This window comes from Fundulus heteroclitus, chromosome 2 (genome assembly GCF_011125445.2).
Source record: "Fundulus heteroclitus isolate FHET01 chromosome 2, MU-UCD_Fhet_4.1, whole genome shotgun sequence".
Classification (NCBI taxonomy): domain Eukaryota; kingdom Metazoa; phylum Chordata; class Actinopteri; order Cyprinodontiformes; family Fundulidae; genus Fundulus; species Fundulus heteroclitus.
The window spans coordinates 774397-791477 of NC_046362.1; the positions used below are offsets into that span (position 1 = coordinate 774397).

At 42.8% G+C, this 17081-nt stretch overlaps 1 protein-coding gene across 2 annotated transcripts in view; it reads right to left on the reverse strand.

Annotated features, from left to right (window-relative positions):
* Positions 1-1794: 1794 nt before the first annotated feature.
* Positions 1795-17081, reverse strand: part of LOC105934789 (paired box protein Pax-6) — a 68839-nt gene continuing 53552 nt past the window's right edge. For both annotated transcript variants that reach the window (XM_021322761.2, XM_036145431.1), the window contains exon 11: positions 1795-2589. In XM_021322761.2, coding sequence (XP_021178436.1) covers positions 2504-2589 — 86 coding nt within the window. In that variant the 3' untranslated portion in view covers positions 1795-2503. The remainder of the gene's footprint in view (positions 2590-17081) is intronic.

Consider the following 17081-nt stretch of genomic DNA (forward strand, 5'->3'; position numbering starts at 1 on the left):
GGCTTGGGCTGATGCTGGAAACTGTCATGTCTGATAAACGTGCGGCCAGGGCCTAATCTGTATCACAGTGAAGTAATTTGGAGTTCCTCAGTACCAGAATGTTCTGTGATATGTAGAGGAGGAGGATCTGAGGCTCCGAAGCCTTTGGAAAATGCTGGTTTAGTCACAGCAGAATGACTATGTGGAGAGGATGTCATCTGTAGGCCAATCTTAAATACTTTGTTCATGTTGTGAGAAAATTCCATAAAAGGAACTTCTGGGCTTTGTGGAGAAGAAGGGGAGGCGGGTCTAGTCTGTTTGTGGGGATGGAGGTTCTTGGTCCTCTCTTTGTCCTTCTGAGATATGGGATGAATCCTCCTGTAGCTCTGACGTAGCCTCTTTCTGTGTCATCTTTCTGGCCATCTTTATCTTGGCTTGTTTGGGCTGTACTGGGCTTATAATTTTTTTTGGCACTGGTTGAGCTTTGTTTTGGAACAAAGCTGATGGCGCATGGTTCACAGAATAGAAGATGTTTGAAATCAGCCGTTTTGCACCTGACCTATTTAGATGGAAACTATTGTCGCTGAACAGATGTCTCCTCTCTCAAACGATGTTAAAGTTGTCTATGAAGGTCACAGTTGTTTCTTTGCATGTTTTTTCCAGCCATTTGTTTAGCATCAGAATTCTGGAAAAAATCTCATCTCTGCAATTAATGGGAACGCGTGGGCCGCTGAGAAACACCTTGACATTAAGGCCATCAACTAAGTTCAATAGACGAATGTAATCCTCTTTCAATACTTCTGATTTTCTTATCCGGGTGATGTCGCCCAGGGCTTCAGCTTGTATTATGAGTTTTTCCAAGGTCGGGTGTTCTTTCAAGATCTTTGGAAGGATGTCTGAAATATCAGACACCAGGCCACAGTTCCTATAATTATAAATCAACACCTCTGTGTTTTTCTTGTTACAGAAATGTTTAATCCCCCTTACAGATCCATTGCATAATATCAGGATCCTCTGCCCTGTGGCATGCCTTTTCTCTGATGTCTTAGAACAAAAATCATTGACGTACCGCTGATTGATGTCAAGATCCTCCTGGGTCACATTTTGGAGCGGAGCGAATCTGTTTAGTAATGGAATTCCAACATTTCCAGCAGGCTTACTCCTGTCATTTGTTTTGAGAACAGCCCGTTCTTGTTTCACTTGTCTTGGGACATCTCTCTGTAGCCTCGGCCAGTTTACTTTGTCTAGGTGTGGGGTTCGTTGATCCTTTGGTCTTGCACCCAGAGTGGTCCAGGGATTCTCATTTTCCTCAGGGAACTGTTTGTTCACTGTGTCGCTGGGCTGGTAGTCACCGCTTGGAATCACAGGCAGGGTTGTTTCATTTTCATGCGCAGCGTTTACATCATAATTCACTTCGAGTCGACAGATTTTCAGTTCCATAACAGCTATCTTCTGTAAAAGCTTGTCAAAGTCCATTGTGGTGAAGGTAGGCATCTTTTCAAAATCAAAATAAAAAAATAAGTAAAAGAAAATAAACAAAATAACTAAATCCATCTTTCTGTGGTTTTGGTTAAGAGATAAAAAGTAAAAGGCAGGAAAATGCAAGCAAGCAGGGAGCAGAGAAAAAAGCGTCCGAACAGGCAGAGAGGCGGAGATCTTCGACCAGCCATCCAGTGTAGCTTCACTGCTCTCATTGTATACTTTCATGTGTCTTTGACTTTTACTTCAAAGTTAAAAACATGGTAAACTCTAGTTTGAACGCATTTAGCAATGCTGAGTTTAGCCTTCTTCACTGTATAAAAGTTTACACAGAAATGTAATAGTTTCAGCTTTATTATGGAAACCCTCCCAGAACATTGTAGACAAACACTTTCACAATTGAAATTGAAAACTAGATTACATATTTTGGACAGTGAAGCTTTGGAATCAAATCAGTGTTTTAGTTCAGATTCTGAGCCATGCTTGTTTACAAATATGTCATGGTTTACAATACCAAACTTATATCACAAGAATGTTTATTTTAAAATCCTGTACATGTCTGAGGTTGTGGCTTTTAAAATTTTTTGGAGCAAAACACAGCATACAGTGCATTTCCAGTTTCATTCAGGTCTTTTTGTCCAGGTAAAACCACTCACCACAAATGCAGCAGTATGTAAATATTATAAAATGGCATCAAAGATAAAATGTTTGTCAATGGAATGTCCATGTACATTGAAAGCATTTTATTTCCTTCCTACACTTGCTGTTACCAAAGGGTCAAAACAAGACACAAACCATAAACCAGTTTTAACAAAACATATTCTGCTGTATATTAGTATCCAAAGTCTTCAAGTTTTTCAAAGTATTCAGATTCAGAGGATTTCCTCACAAGAAAAAAAGAAAAGTTTGTCTTTTCGGCTTTGCCTAGCTTCAGCCTGTCCTCAGCGGAATCAGCTTTGCGCTGGCATTCAAGCAGTATTGGGCAGCTCTCCCACCGAGGATTCCCAGAGTCCTGTTCATGAAGTCACAACAGGGAGCCATGATGTCACTGCAGGCGTGGCCAGTACTGTGACATTTCAACTTCACTTCCAGGAACTTGAACTGGAACTGAAATGCCAGGAGAAATCAGACCTGGAAAAACAGAAGAAAGAATGTCTTAGGAAAACAACTATCAGAGAAAGGGTAATGCTCCTGACTTACACGGTAGATTCAGATGTTATGGAGGTTCCACAAAATATTTTAGAAAGAATCATAATGAGTTCCAAAATTCCACGATTTTCATTTTATCATTTGATAATAAGTCCCATATACAAGTAAACCAAACATCCATCCATCCATCCATCCATCCATTTTCTGACCCGCTTATTCCCTCATTGGGTCGCGGGGTTGCTGGTGTAAACCAAACAGTAATAGAATATTAACAATTAATATTGTTTGTCAATTATTTTAGAAAGCAGATGTCTAATTATATATCTTATATCTAGATATTAAATTTAAATATATATCTTAGATCTTTAACCTAAATGTTAAAGGGAATATATGCTTTTCAGTTCTTCCTTTTCACATTGAAATCATTCAGTTAAACAGGAGAAGGAAGAAAAAAGTGGAACTGCAAATGCTTTGGTCTAAATTCCTTGTTATTGTTGCCCCACAGCACCTCTTTTGTCCCAATAGGGTGTTTTCACTGACGTCACTGGCCAACTTCCGGTCCGCCATATTGGGTGGCACACTTCCTTATCTCTAGTTGTCTTACACGTATTATCGTATCGCGAATGGATAAGTACGCCAGCGGGCTAGAGCGACCAGATAAGGACGTATACCTGAGGAAATGTTCCGTGATCGACCATATGGACCCGTATGCCCTCCACGGTGCCTTGTTTAGCCGTAATCCAGATGCATTACCTGGTGTTCGGTGAAAACCCTCTGCACACTCTTGAGGAAATGAGAGCTTACAAGGGTCTAGAGGCTCACAACCAGTTCACATCTGGTTATGTACATCAAGGAAATCGCCATCATACGTGGACGGGTGAGTTTTAATAAGATGGTAAAAATGTAAACAATCCGACGCAAATGTGTCGCATGCTTCTGCGGTGGCTGGCGGCCGGCGGCGGGCGGTGCGCGAAGGCGCTTGGCTGCAAGGCCGATCGACGCCGCTCGCGGCTTTAATTATTTAAGCAGAACAATGACCAGTGCAAAATTAAGTTGTATTTACCGTATTGGCGCCGGTAGGAGCTGCAGATCATAAAGCCAGCAAACAGTGGGAACACAGTAACTCGTTCAAAGGTAAGCTGCGATCAGACGGGCTCTGGCCCATGCTAGTTTAGTAGCTGCTAACCGTTAGCGCTAACAACCACTCACGCATGTAATGTACTTTTAACTAGCTGCTATGTGTTTCAAACGTTTAGAACACACTCTCATTGACATCGGGATACTGTGGAAAGTTATGTTCGGTCGACTTACAGCCGCGATCCAAGCGAGCCGACGACTCTTTGTTATCTCTGTAACTCGTTCAAAGGTAAGCTGCGCTCAGACGGGTTAGCACATGCTAACCGTTAGCGCTAACAACCACTCGCGCATGTAATGTACTTTTAACTTGCTGCTATGTGTTTCAAACGTTTAGAACACACTCTCATTGACATCGGGATACTGTGGAAAGTTATGTTCGGTCGACTTACAACCGCGATCCAAGCGAGTCGACGACTCTTTGTTATCGCTAACAGTTGTTCTCCGTGGTTGCGCCTCCAGGCAGGAAAGCGGTGGAAAATTAATCTGTTTCTATGTTTTTCCCATGGCGATCATGTGTTGCGCTGTTACAGCCCACAATACAGCAACGGATTACCATGGTTGAAATCAAGTTAAGGTGAAATTAATCAAATTAAAACACGGCTGAGAGAGGGAGTACAGTATGCGGTAGTAATAGGCAGTAGAGGCGGCGGAGGCAGTCAACATGACAGCCGCGGAAAGTAATAAGTCATAACGCCCAAGCCCTATTATTAATATATTCTTCTTATATGTTTTAAATACTTAACAGTTAATTACCTGTGACAAAGTGAGCACCGCAGACTCTGGCGTATTCCAGCTTAACACCGTCCAAATCGGACCTGGATATCCGTGTCAGCCATAGGTGACGGCGTTGTTCAGACAGCTGTTTTTTTTTTCACACTGATTCACTATTACGGCTGGTAGGCGATAGAAAGAGCGTTGATCTCCACCTCCACGGGCCGTGCAACCAACCATTAAACACGTTTTCCCCATTGTTCACTTCCAATACTGCATAAGGCGTCATACAATGCAGGTCAACGGTGCGAAACGACTGCCACCCAATATGGCGGACGCGCTGAGTAGTCACGTGAGCGTGACGTCAGCTGAAAACCCTCCATTCTGAGACATGTCTGAGAGTAACTTGTTTTGGTGCGGCCTCTTTAAATGCAAATGAAGCACTTCACACCCTGCCTCCCTCCAAGCCGCAGAGTGATCCACTCCACCCCGTTCGGCCATTTTTGTAGTATGCTGAGGGGCAGTGTAATGCATGATGTGGGTTAATACACCCAACAACCAAAGATTTTCACTTGGACTACAAAATCACGGTGAGAAATAAAATTTGCGGATCCCCTAAATTGGTTAGCCAGAAGTACATGACTCAATTTTTAGCAGCTCCGCAGCTATTACTATGGTGTTATTGTTCAAAAAATGTAATAGTAATTAGGGCTAGGGTATGGACTGGGTTTGCCCATGTTAGGGTGGTACTCGACCCTGGTCTCAGCTTGTGGTTAAAGTGGTCAGCTCTACCTCATTCTGGTCATGGGGCTCACCTCCCAGGTCTGGGGGCTGGATGCCCCTCTGGGGTATCGGTACCTGGACATGGGAGTATATAATGTTTGTGGTGAGTGCAAGTGTGTGTACAACATCTTTTCTCGTGTGTGGTTATAAGCATTTGCTTGTGTGGGCATTAGGGTGGGAAGGTGTGAATGTGACTGTGTTTATGTGTTTGTATTTTTTGTCAGGTTGGGTTTTGGACTGCCCCCTCTCCTGGGACATCTCACGTCTCCAAAAGTGTGGAGTCCATCCCCCTGTGAGGCTCCCTGCCGGTGGTTGGCTCCTTGACCCAATGGAGCGTTGGTTGTTGTCAGTGTCCAGGTATGGGTGCGTGGGTGTATACTGGCTCACTCCTGGTGGCTGCTTCATGGGGCCTGCGGTCCTTGGCTCAATCAGGGTCCTTCTGTGGGGAGGTGTGCCCTTGGGTCTCTGGGCCCATGGCTTGATCTGGTCTGGCATAGCTGGCTGCCTGTGAAGACCGTGGACCCGCTGCTGCAGCCCCCGGCGGCTTCTGGACTGTGGCTGCTGAGGGGTTTCCTGGGGCTCTCCTTTGCACCTATCCCAGTGTTGTTCCTTCTTGGGCTCCTGTGCTCTGGGGGCCCTTTCGGATGCCTGGGCTTCTGGTCTCCCTGGTGTCTGCCTTGGCTCCTCACAGCCACTATTGAGCATTGTTCTTATGGATAAACATAACATATACAAGCACACTCTCTCAAACACCCACACATGCTTAGATCCAGGTGTTTACAGATACACATTTATACATATAAACCTAGCATTGGGTGTCACTATATACATGTTGTGTCAAACAATACTAATCAAAGGCGTTGTTTTTTGTACTTGTGATACTTTTTTGTTTTGTTTTGCTGTTCCTTTTATATCTTTTTTAGCAAGTGCAGAAGCAGACTCCGAGGAAGTTACCTTATACTCTCTTTTTCCTTTGCTTTTCTTTTGTCACCTTTTCTCCCTTTTAACATTTTGGCTGATATTTTTTCTTCCTTTCTTTCTCTTTTACCTTTCTGTTTCTGTCTTGCACTATAGCAAAAGCAGTAATGCTTCACTTTTGAAAGTACATCTGTTGGGCAAAAAACATAATAGAAAACAGAGAAAGCTAAAAAAAACTTGAAAACTATGAGTCAAATGGAATATAGATGTCTAGACTGTGTAGTGATACAGAATGTATATCCTGGCTCCGGTCCATTTATTATATACTTTATATATGTACCGTGTACATGTGTTGTACACGGTACAACACATGGTGTCAGAAGTTGACGACCCGTCTCCTATATGAAGACAGAAGCTTAAAAAAGCAAGTAAGAGAAGTTTCCTTCCTGTTGGGCTTTACGCGAGGAAAAGAAGTCTAAGGGTTCTCACGTGCTGAACTAGCCAACGTTCCGAGGTAGCCACAAACGGACGAAGACGTCGGAAGGTATAACAAAATGGATTCTTTGTTTTCGATAAATCCGCCAGAGGCATTTGAATTCAATAATTTCGCCGGATGGCCAAATTGGATAAGACATTTTGAAAGATTCCGCATTGCTGCCGGTCTCAATGAGAAGGATCAAGAGTACAAAGTGAATTTGCTAATATACACTATGGGAGACTCGGCTGATGACGTGCTTAACACATTAGCATTGGCAGAAGCGGACAAGAAACAGTACGAGAAAGTAAGAGGTGCTTTTGAAAAACATTTCATCTGTAAACATAACGTGATATAAGAGAGGTCTAAGTTTAACAAACGCTGCCAGGAGCCTGGTGAATCAGGCGAAGCGTTTATCACAGCCGTCCACAAGCTCGCTGAGCACTGTCAGTATGGAGTCCTCAAAGAGGAGATGATCAGAGACCGCCTTGTAGTTGGTATTAGAGACCATGGGCTCTCAGAGAATTTACAGCTTGACTCAGAGTTAACGCTAATGAAAGTAATGACTAAAATTCACCAAAATGAGGAAATAAAAAAGCAACAACCCATACTGACACAAACTAGCACTGAGGGTGCAGAAGGAGCAAATATGGATGCAGTTAGATTCAAACACAAACAAAAATATGGTCAACAAGGAAACAAAACAAACCATACCCAGAGCAGACAAATGCAAAAGACAAATGTGGCAGGAGTGGCCGATGCCATGGAAATTCATTCAAAGATTGTCCTGCTCGCAATGCAGACTGCAAGAAATGTCATAAAAGGGGGCATTTTGCAGCTTTGTGTAAAACCAAAATCAGAGTGGAGGAACTTCAGCAGAGTGACATGAGTGAAAGAGTGGAAACTTTGTTTTTGGGCACAATGACTACTACACCTAGCACAGTGTGGAAGAAGTCAATTGGAGTAAATGGCCAGCAACTGGTGTTCAAGCTCGACACCGGCGCTGCAGTGACACATCCCAAAACACATGTACTCTGAAAAGCTGCATGGGAAACTGTCACCTCCAAACAAAAGACTGTGTGGACCAAGCAATGTTCCCATCACAGTAGAGGGGCACTTCACCGCCACCATGAGCTACAAGGGCTCTGTTGTAAAACAGCAGGTGTATGTTCTTCCAGGTTTAGCTACCCCACTCTTTGGCTTGCCAGCCATACAAGACCTCAGCTTGCTGACTCAAGTGGATGCCGTTGCCACAGAGAATACTTACGTGAAGCAACATCCCAGAGTGTTCACTGGTTTAGGGAAGCTAGAGGGAGAATACAAAATTAAATTGAAAGAACATGCCACACCATTTGCCCTCGCAGTGCCACGCCGCTTGCCTCTGCCATTAAGAGGGGAAGTTCAAGAGGAGCTAAATAGGATGGAGGCAATGGGGGTTATTTCGTCCATAGAAGAAGCAACGGAGTGGTGCTCAGGAATGGTTGTAGTACCAAAACCAAATGGAAAAATCTGTATATGTGTCAACCTCACCCGCCTAAATGAGAATGTATGCAGGGAAAGGCACATCCTCCCAGCAGTTGATGAGACACTCGCGAAACTAGCTGGAGCTAGAATTTTTTTAAAGCTAGATGCCATTGCAGGTTTTTGGCAAATCCCTCTGCACAGAGAATCGGCCCCACTTACCACCTTTATCACGCCATTCGGCCGTTTTTGTGATGATTTGCTGAGGTTGAGTCCAATGTAAGCCAGACACGGAGCTGATGCTTGATGATTTATTAAAGAGATGATGAGTTATCTGGGCAGGCAAAAAACGATCCACAGAGGTACAGGACAGACATCCAGGGAAAAACAAAAAGCTGGGCAGACTCAAAAAACAGGACAGATCAGGTTGGGCAACAGACAGGTAAAGTAACAGAATTACAGAGGTTGGGTGATCTTACCATTAACATAAGGGCAGAGATCAGAGGTGACGTTCTCGCAACAAACAGAAAACTAAGATGGGTTTAAATAGGCGGGCAGACACAGTAGCAGGGGGGGACTAATTAACCAAAACCAGGTGGAAATAATTAAGGAAGCAAACAGGACAAGTCTAAGGATAAAAATAAACCTAAGCAGAACAAACTAAAAACAGAAGGACAGGCTAAGACTAAAAGTGATAACAACAACAGGGTAAACCAAAACATTACACCAACAAAACGAGGATCCAGACAAGACAGAAATCAAAACAGCAAGATAATCAAAGACAGGAGAAAAACAAAAACATAAACCAGAACTATAATCAGAATATTACAGTTTTTGCTTCAACCGACTTCCGTTTGGAATATCCTCAGCGCCGGAGCATTTCCAGAAGCGCTTGACGCAGAAGCTGGATGGCCTTGAAGGAACGGTTTGTCATGCAGATGACATTTTGGTGTTTGGCGCCACCCCATAGAAACATCATGAAAGGCTGCATCGTGTGCTACAACGCTTACAGCAGCGAGGCCTCACCCTGAACGACAAATGCCAGTTTGCAGTGACTGAGGTGAAATTCCTCGGTCATATCGTCAGCGGAGAGGGAATACCGCCGGACCCCGACAAGATCAGGGCCATTGCAGCCATGCCACCACCCAAAGACGTGGCAGATGTCAAAAGATTTATGGGCATGGTGAATTATGTGGGAAAGTTTTCCAGAAACATCGCAGAGCTTACAGGACCAATCAGGGACCTCCTGAAAGCTGATAATATGTGGACATGGGGGCCAGCGCAACAGACAGCCTTCGCAAAGGTGAAAGAAGAGCTCACCTCATCGGCTGTACTTGCCCCACACTGCACTGACAGACCAACTAGAGTGTCAGCAGATGCATCCTCCTATGGACTGGGGGGTGTTTTGTCACAACTTCAAGCATCAGGAGAGTGGAGGCCAGTGGCCTTTATTTCCAGAAGTATGACTGAAACCGAGCGTAGATATGCCCAAATTGAAAAAGAGGCCCTGGCCATCACATGGGCATGTGAAAGGTTTCAAACTTACCTCCTGGGTCTGCACTTTGAGATCCGAACAGACCACAAACCTTTGTTAAGTCTCCTCAGCACAAGAGCACTTGATGACATTCCCCCTCATGTGCTGCGATTCAGATTGAGACTGCTGCGGTTCACATACACCATTGTGCACATTTCAGGCAAAAATCTCATTGCAGCAGATGCTCTTTCAAGAGCCGTCCTTCAAGGTACAACAACAGAGGAGGATCTCGTGCTCCAGAGTGACATGAGAGCTCACATCAACGAAGTCATTCAGCAACCGCCTGCATCGGGAGAGAAACTGATGCAGATTAGGCGAGCACAAGAACAAGATCCTGTGTGTACAGAGCTGTCTTCTCTCATCCGTACAGGTTGGGACAGACTGAGCTCAGCCCCGCAGCTGAAGTCCTATTGGCAGCACAGAAATGACCTGTTGATGGCTGATGGTGTCCTTATGAAGGGAAGAAGAATTGTGATTCCAGCAAGCATGCAACAGAGCATTTTGGAAACACTTCATCAGGGCCACCAGGGAATGGTTAAGTGTATGGCGAGAGCTCATGAGGCAGTATGGTGGCCAGGTCTGACACGTCAGATAAAACAAACTGTACGCCAGTGTGAAGTTTGTGCCAAGGAAAGTCACAATGCACCGGAGCCTCTCCTGACCACACCCTTGCCATCACGCCCGTGGCAACAGCTAGCCGCAGACCTGTTTGAATGGAAAAAAGGTCACTACTTAGTGGTCATTGACTACTACTCCCGAGGTCGCTAACCTCACAAGCACTCTAGCATCAGCAGTGATTCTGAAAATGAAAGCTATATTCAGCCGTCATGGAGTGCCCGACACACTCGTCACCGACAACGGCCCACAGTTTGCAGCAACAGAGTTTGCAGAGTTTGCTACAGATTACAACTTCCAGCATCTGACAAGTAGCCCCCGTTACCCCCAAAGCAACGGGGAAGCATAATGTGCTGTTAGAACTGTGAAAGCCCTGTTGCAAAAGAATGAGGACCCTCACAAAGCACTACTGGCATACAGAGCGACCCCTCTCGCTCATGGGGTAAATCCTGTGCAGCTCCTAATGGGGCGCAACATTCAGACACCTCTCCCAGTGTGTCCACGCTCCCTCACACCAGCTTGGCCAGACTTGAGAGCTTTCGAGGAAAAAGACAAGGAGCTTAAAAGAAAACAGGCTGAGGGATACAATACCCGACACAGAGCAAAGGAGAAGACACCGCTCCAGCCAGGCCAGAGAGTCTGGATAAAGAACGAAACACGCACTGGAGTAGTTTCCGGATCAGCAGGGACACCGAGGTCATACGTTGTGGACATTTCGAACGGCAGTCTCAAAAGAAACCGCTATCATTTGAGAGTTGTGCCTTCACCATCGACCACTCCAGATCCGGGGATACGCACCAGAGTGGGCAGAGCGGTCAAGCCCATCAAAAGACTGAACTTGTAGAATAGTGTTGTGTGTATACATGGAGCAGAATAATCCTCCATACCACAACAGAGAGGATCAGATAGTCCACCCTGCCTCTCAGTTAGGTTCTTATGTGTTCTGAGTTTGAATGTTGCAGTATTGTTCTCTTAAAAAAAAAAAAGAGACAGTAATGTGATGTGTGACGAGATGCAAAATGCGTACAGTTTATTCTGAAGTTATGTTTGATCTTAAGTTAATGTAACAATAGTACCCCCTACCTGAGTTAAGTAAGATCAGCGGTATGTAAGAGAATAGTATCAGCTTGAAAAGACATAATTCTGGTTTTTGTAAATGGCTTTGAAACATTGGTTTAAAAGGGGGAGATGTAGTGACACAGAATGTATCATGCGTGCATGCGGGCTGTTGTGGGGGTTACTACGAGTAAACGGAAGTAAAACGTATATCCTGGCTCCGGTCCATTTATTATATACTTTATTAAGTACACAGTACAACACAGACAGCACCTGGAGAGACTACACTCAATCTTTCTGTACTCCTAGAAACTCAAAGTACAGAACAAATCTATTTAAGGGTCAAAAAAGTGGATTTCTAAAAATATGTCTTATATCTTAAATCTAAACTTAAATCTTAAAACTTCAGAAAAAATGGCAATTGACCACACACTGTCTCATTCACATTTATCTTCACTGTGGTTGTGGCCATGAGTTAACCCATTGAAGTTCATTACCATATTTTGTGAAGATTTAAGCCAAGTCTGCCTTTACATTTCCACATTCAACCATAAATAGGCAATGCAAAGCACCTCATGTTAATGTATTAAAAATGGGTCAGGTGATTGTTTTTTTTTTAATGGTCAAATAGCAACCCTGGAGAAAAAAAAAAGAAACTGAAAAAATTCACAGAGGAGTTTACTAAATGTGCAAATCACCACGAAAGCTCTCTACTGTGCAGCATGATCGTTTTTTCTATCATGTTACAATTATATGTGTAATGCCTTCCGCTTTTCTGTCATCAGTGTAAAATAATCCCACACCGAACTCCTTTTGAGCCGCTTCACGTTGCCTCTGCCATGCTTGTTTTTTCTTTTACTACTACTGAGGTCTGGCTCCACCTTGCAATGACTGGCAGCGTCCTCTTCTGGATCACGGCCATGCTACAACACTGAAATTAGGTCCGTCTAAGCGGACATTATCAGTTGAAATGGAACAAACTTTAATCTTATTAATCATGAGTTGATCATTTGTTTGCATACCTATTGTGAAGACTTTTATTTAGGTTGGCTTATGGGCATTTTTTTTAATTTATTTGAAAAGTCCTCATGCATAGTTAAGTGTCACCAGCGCAAGGATAAATAACACTGTGGTTTTGAATGCTTATGATAAAGTCAATCTATGAATAAAGTCTGATTTGGAGTGAAACTGAATGTCTGAGAGGAATCATGATGCAGTTTGGTTGCAATTAAGCACTTAATGATCTGCATGTCCCCTGTCTTCAAAATGAGCATGGTCCAGATTTGTGATGAGGACACCACATTTTCTCATCAAGGTTCTTTTAGTAGATCCCAACTTTTGTGTGGAAAGTGATGTACGCAAGTTTCAGGCCCCATTTTGTGCATACGCAAGCTTTATAAATGAGGCCCGTTGACTGTCTGCTGTCTTCATCCTGCTAACCTGGCCAGCTAGATTGATAGTGTGTAGCACTCTAGTTCTGCACATTATCAATCTGGGACGGCTCCATTTGAATCAGTTTTGGGAAAGGAGGGAATTTCAACAGAACTCTCTGAGCTGGTTGGGCAAAATGGCCGCCTACTAAAGGTTGGTTTTAGCCAATCACAGCATCAAATTAAAACGTAAGCAGCAGGGGTTATGAGAAACCACCCGGTAAGCTAGGCAAGGGCCTTCTTGATGCTCTATTATCAAAGAAGAAATTATGGATTCCGACAAAACAGGTGTGATAGCAGCAGTTACGCGCACGTCCTCCTGCGCTGCCATGTTTATGTTGGTTCGGGTGTGGGCTTCGGTATGTCTCTCCTAAAACTCAATACAGCAACTTCATTGGACCAAACTGTTTTTGGTTCGGACACAAACAGTTGAAGTCAGAGCAGTACAAGATGGATTTTCATGCGTTTGTGAATGCAGAAATGCCGCAATAATTTATCTTGCAGGTAAGGTTATCCTCCTCCCATTTTCTGTTATAATCCCCTTCACGCACCACACATGTGAGCCTGCCTCTCAGCTCCTCTGCAATCTATCTCATTCCCCACCCCATTTTCGTGCTCTTTATAAACCCACCAGTGACAGCAGGATAGTGCTGGATTATAGAAAGCTTCCAGTGAATAGATGGCAAGCGTTTCTTTTCATGCCTGCCTGCCTGCCTTGTCATGACCTTGATCATCTGTTTTGGATTTCCCTGCCTTGCCCTTGTTGTCTAATATTTACAAGCTTCTGATTTCTGGACCTCAACCTGGATTTGAACCATGGCACTGGGCCTTGCTTAGCCCATGGATTTTTCTGCCCTGTTTGTATTCCCTTGCAGACCCAAGCCTGTTCCCCAGACTCTGATCCAGCCTCAATTATCCTGCCTACCACTTCTGCAGCGAGTAAGCCAGTTCTCATCACAATTATTTTTTCTTTGAGTATTATGCATAGTGTACCTGTCCATCAGAAAATTACTAAACAGTTGATGAAGAAGAAGTTTCATAAAACAGAAGAAACAGCTATTTTGCTATATTGTCATGGATTGGATTTATAAGCAAGAATATGTTTGTGACTACTTTCCTGGGTTGTGCCCATAGATATGTAGATGCCTCATTACATGCTGGAGCGCATCCTGCGGCGCCGCCATATTGGATGGGTCTCGCCTACTCTAGGCTGACATAGGAGCCAACGGGAATAAACGCAGAGGGATCAACTTTGCCAGTAGTTTCTGCCGCTTACGGTTACAATAACAAATCACCATTTTTGGGCTGAGATTGGCTCTGAAGATGAGTTTTTACTTGGTAAGAACAATGTAGCAACCCAACAGATTGAACATAATTATATGTTTATGTGGATGGAATTCTAAACAATAATACTTAATTTCCATCATTACTAAATGAAAAGATGGTGGTGATGAAGTTGCAGAACTTTTATTGAGAAACAGAGCAGAGATCACATAGATGGAAAGTAATCGCACCCCACGGTCCCGCTGCAGTCTGCGTCTGCCCTGTCTCTGCCTGTCTCGCTTTTCGGCTCCCCCTAATACTGCCAGTGGCCTTGCCATGAGACAAAACAAAGCAGGTTAGTGTAAGACACTGGAATGACCTGGAAATTTTAAAGAACACTTTTCCAGGTCTTTAAAAAATCTGTGGGTATGCATGTGTGCATGCAAAGAACACAAAAATATGAAGAAATTATTGTTGGTGTGTAGAGAAGGCTCGGGATTGTACATGTGAGAGGGAATGAAATAAATTTAAATTAACAATCCAACTTGTTTCTTTATGAAAATATAAAATGTATTAATTTATACATTTATTTATTCACATGTCTCTTTATTTAGGAGAAAAACATGCTGAAAAACAAAGTATTTCAGCATGAAAGCACTCATTTATTTACATATTTAATAATATGGCATATCACATGTCCGTTTAAAAGGATAAAACAAAGTATTTTTGTATGTAATCACATATTTATACATTAATATGCCATATGTCTCTGTTAAAGATCATACATTTATAAAATATGTTGTTTAAACAACGTACTTCAGCATTAAAACATGTTTTTTTATGTGTAACAACATCATGTATCATAACCACATCTCTGCCGTTTGTAACAAACCAAACCGTGTGAAAATCAGGTAAAAATTCAGGGAGTTATGATTTATTTTAGTTATGTAAACAGCTTCTTCAGTACAAATGTATGCACTGGGCTCGTGTGAGAGACCCATCCAAGATGGCGGCCACGCTGAAACGCCAGCTACAACAGGCAGTGTCAGTTCACTGGCCATCTACCCATAATAATGTCTATGGGTTGTGTCTACAGCTCCTAGCCATCTAACCTCCCCCACGCAGAATGAAGGTAGAGCGGATTTCACACCAGGCTTTTTTCTGTGAAGTACGGCATGTGCTACTCTGAGAGCAAACGTAACTGGGTTCTAAAAGACTAACCCCTCATTCACACACACACCTTCATCTGTACATCCTCCCTTACATCACAAATGAAAGCCATTCTGGTCAATAGCAGATTTTCCACATTCTATGTGGTCCTATGGCATTACAGAGAACCTTCCGCTGCCATTGTCCATCAGAAATATGGCTAGAGTCCCTTTGTGACAGATGACAGAGCAAAGTGCATCAATATCTAAAAACCAGATGAGCCAGACAGGAAGTAAGACGCAGGAAGTGTAAAGCAGTTCCGGTAATATTTCAGAATAAAGGAGGGAAAGATGTCTGAATGCATGAGTGGGTCCAGTATGGATTGCTGCGTGGCACGTTATGCAATGAACGGACGGCGTGCACAAGAAACTTAGTCAGTGTGAAGCTGGCTTTACTGGTAAGTTCTCCCCTCACCCGCTTTTTTCCTTCAAAGAAGCAAGCTTAGTGCAGCTTGAAATCAAGCTGTGTGGAAACAACTGATTTCCAACCCTTTTTACAAATTAAAGACCAGTGAGTCAGAGCAGATTGCGATCCCAGTTCCAGACTGAGATTATCTGAGGAGACAAAGGAAACTGTACCGCCTTGAGACTCAGCAGATGCACCGTATATGTCTCCAAATCCAACCTCAGAAACCTTTCTGGGCCAGCAGAAGACTTCAGCAAGTACATTTGTTTTATTTAGTTATTTTTCTTACTAGCTTGGGTATGATCAAGTAGGTTTTAGAAGTAGGTCGGTCCTAGGGTTGCCAACTCCTAGAAAAATAAATAAGGAACACTTTTTGCCATTGTCTTCCACCCTACTGACATGATGATAATTTTTGTATATTCTTCTTTGTATGAAATAATATTGTAAACATTTGACTCAAACCTTAATTTAATTAGACACAAGTTTGTGTTTCTAAATATAGGCCTGTTCCTTTTTTTAAGGAACAGTTGGCAACCTTAGTTGGCCCTAAACCGTCAATGTGCACCTGAAGTTTTGAAATGTTGCCTCAGACTACAAGCTGTGTTTCATGCAGAGTCCACCAGTAGTCCCATTATAGACATTTTGAATGTATTTGAACTAGCCCCAGACCGAGTCCTGTGCCTGCAGAGCTGACCATTTCTTAGTTCCCCCTTTTACATCCTGTGTTTACCACATGGTGTCCTGTTTTATGATTTTTTTGTTCAGGGAAGCAAACTGTACCAGCTAGAGGCTAAATCACACTGCATTCTTCAAAACACGGTCTGGTTATCCCTTCCCCTTTGCCAGTGCTGCCCAACATTGATCATACACATGAATTATCCCATGGATGTTCCATTTCTACTTACACACTCCAAGTTGATCCAAAGATTTGTTTATTTCACAAATAATTTAAACAAATTATTAAACTGACCAAGGTGAATTGCTTGTTTAACTGTCTAAAATGTGCCAAGACAAAAGCTGTTGGTAATTTATAATCAAGGAATCAATTATTAACTCCAGGTATTAATTAATTATTAATTATTAAGCACTAGTAACCCAGTCAATCCCAAACTCCTAGTGTACTCTCTCTCTCTCTCTGTCTCTCTCTCTCTGTGTCTCTCTCTCTCTCTCTCTCTCTCTCTCTCTCTCTCTCTCTCTCTCTCTCTCTCTCTCTCTCTCTCTCTCTCTCTCTATATATATATATATATATATATATATATATATATATATATATATATCTATATATATATATATATATATATATATATAGGGAGAGAGAGAGAGAGTACACTAGGAGTATATATATATATATATATATATATATATATATATATATATAATATATATATATATATATATATAGAGAGAGAGAGAGAGAGAGAGAGAGAGAGAGAGAGAGAGAGGTTTATAACACATATTCATTTCAAGCACAGAGACA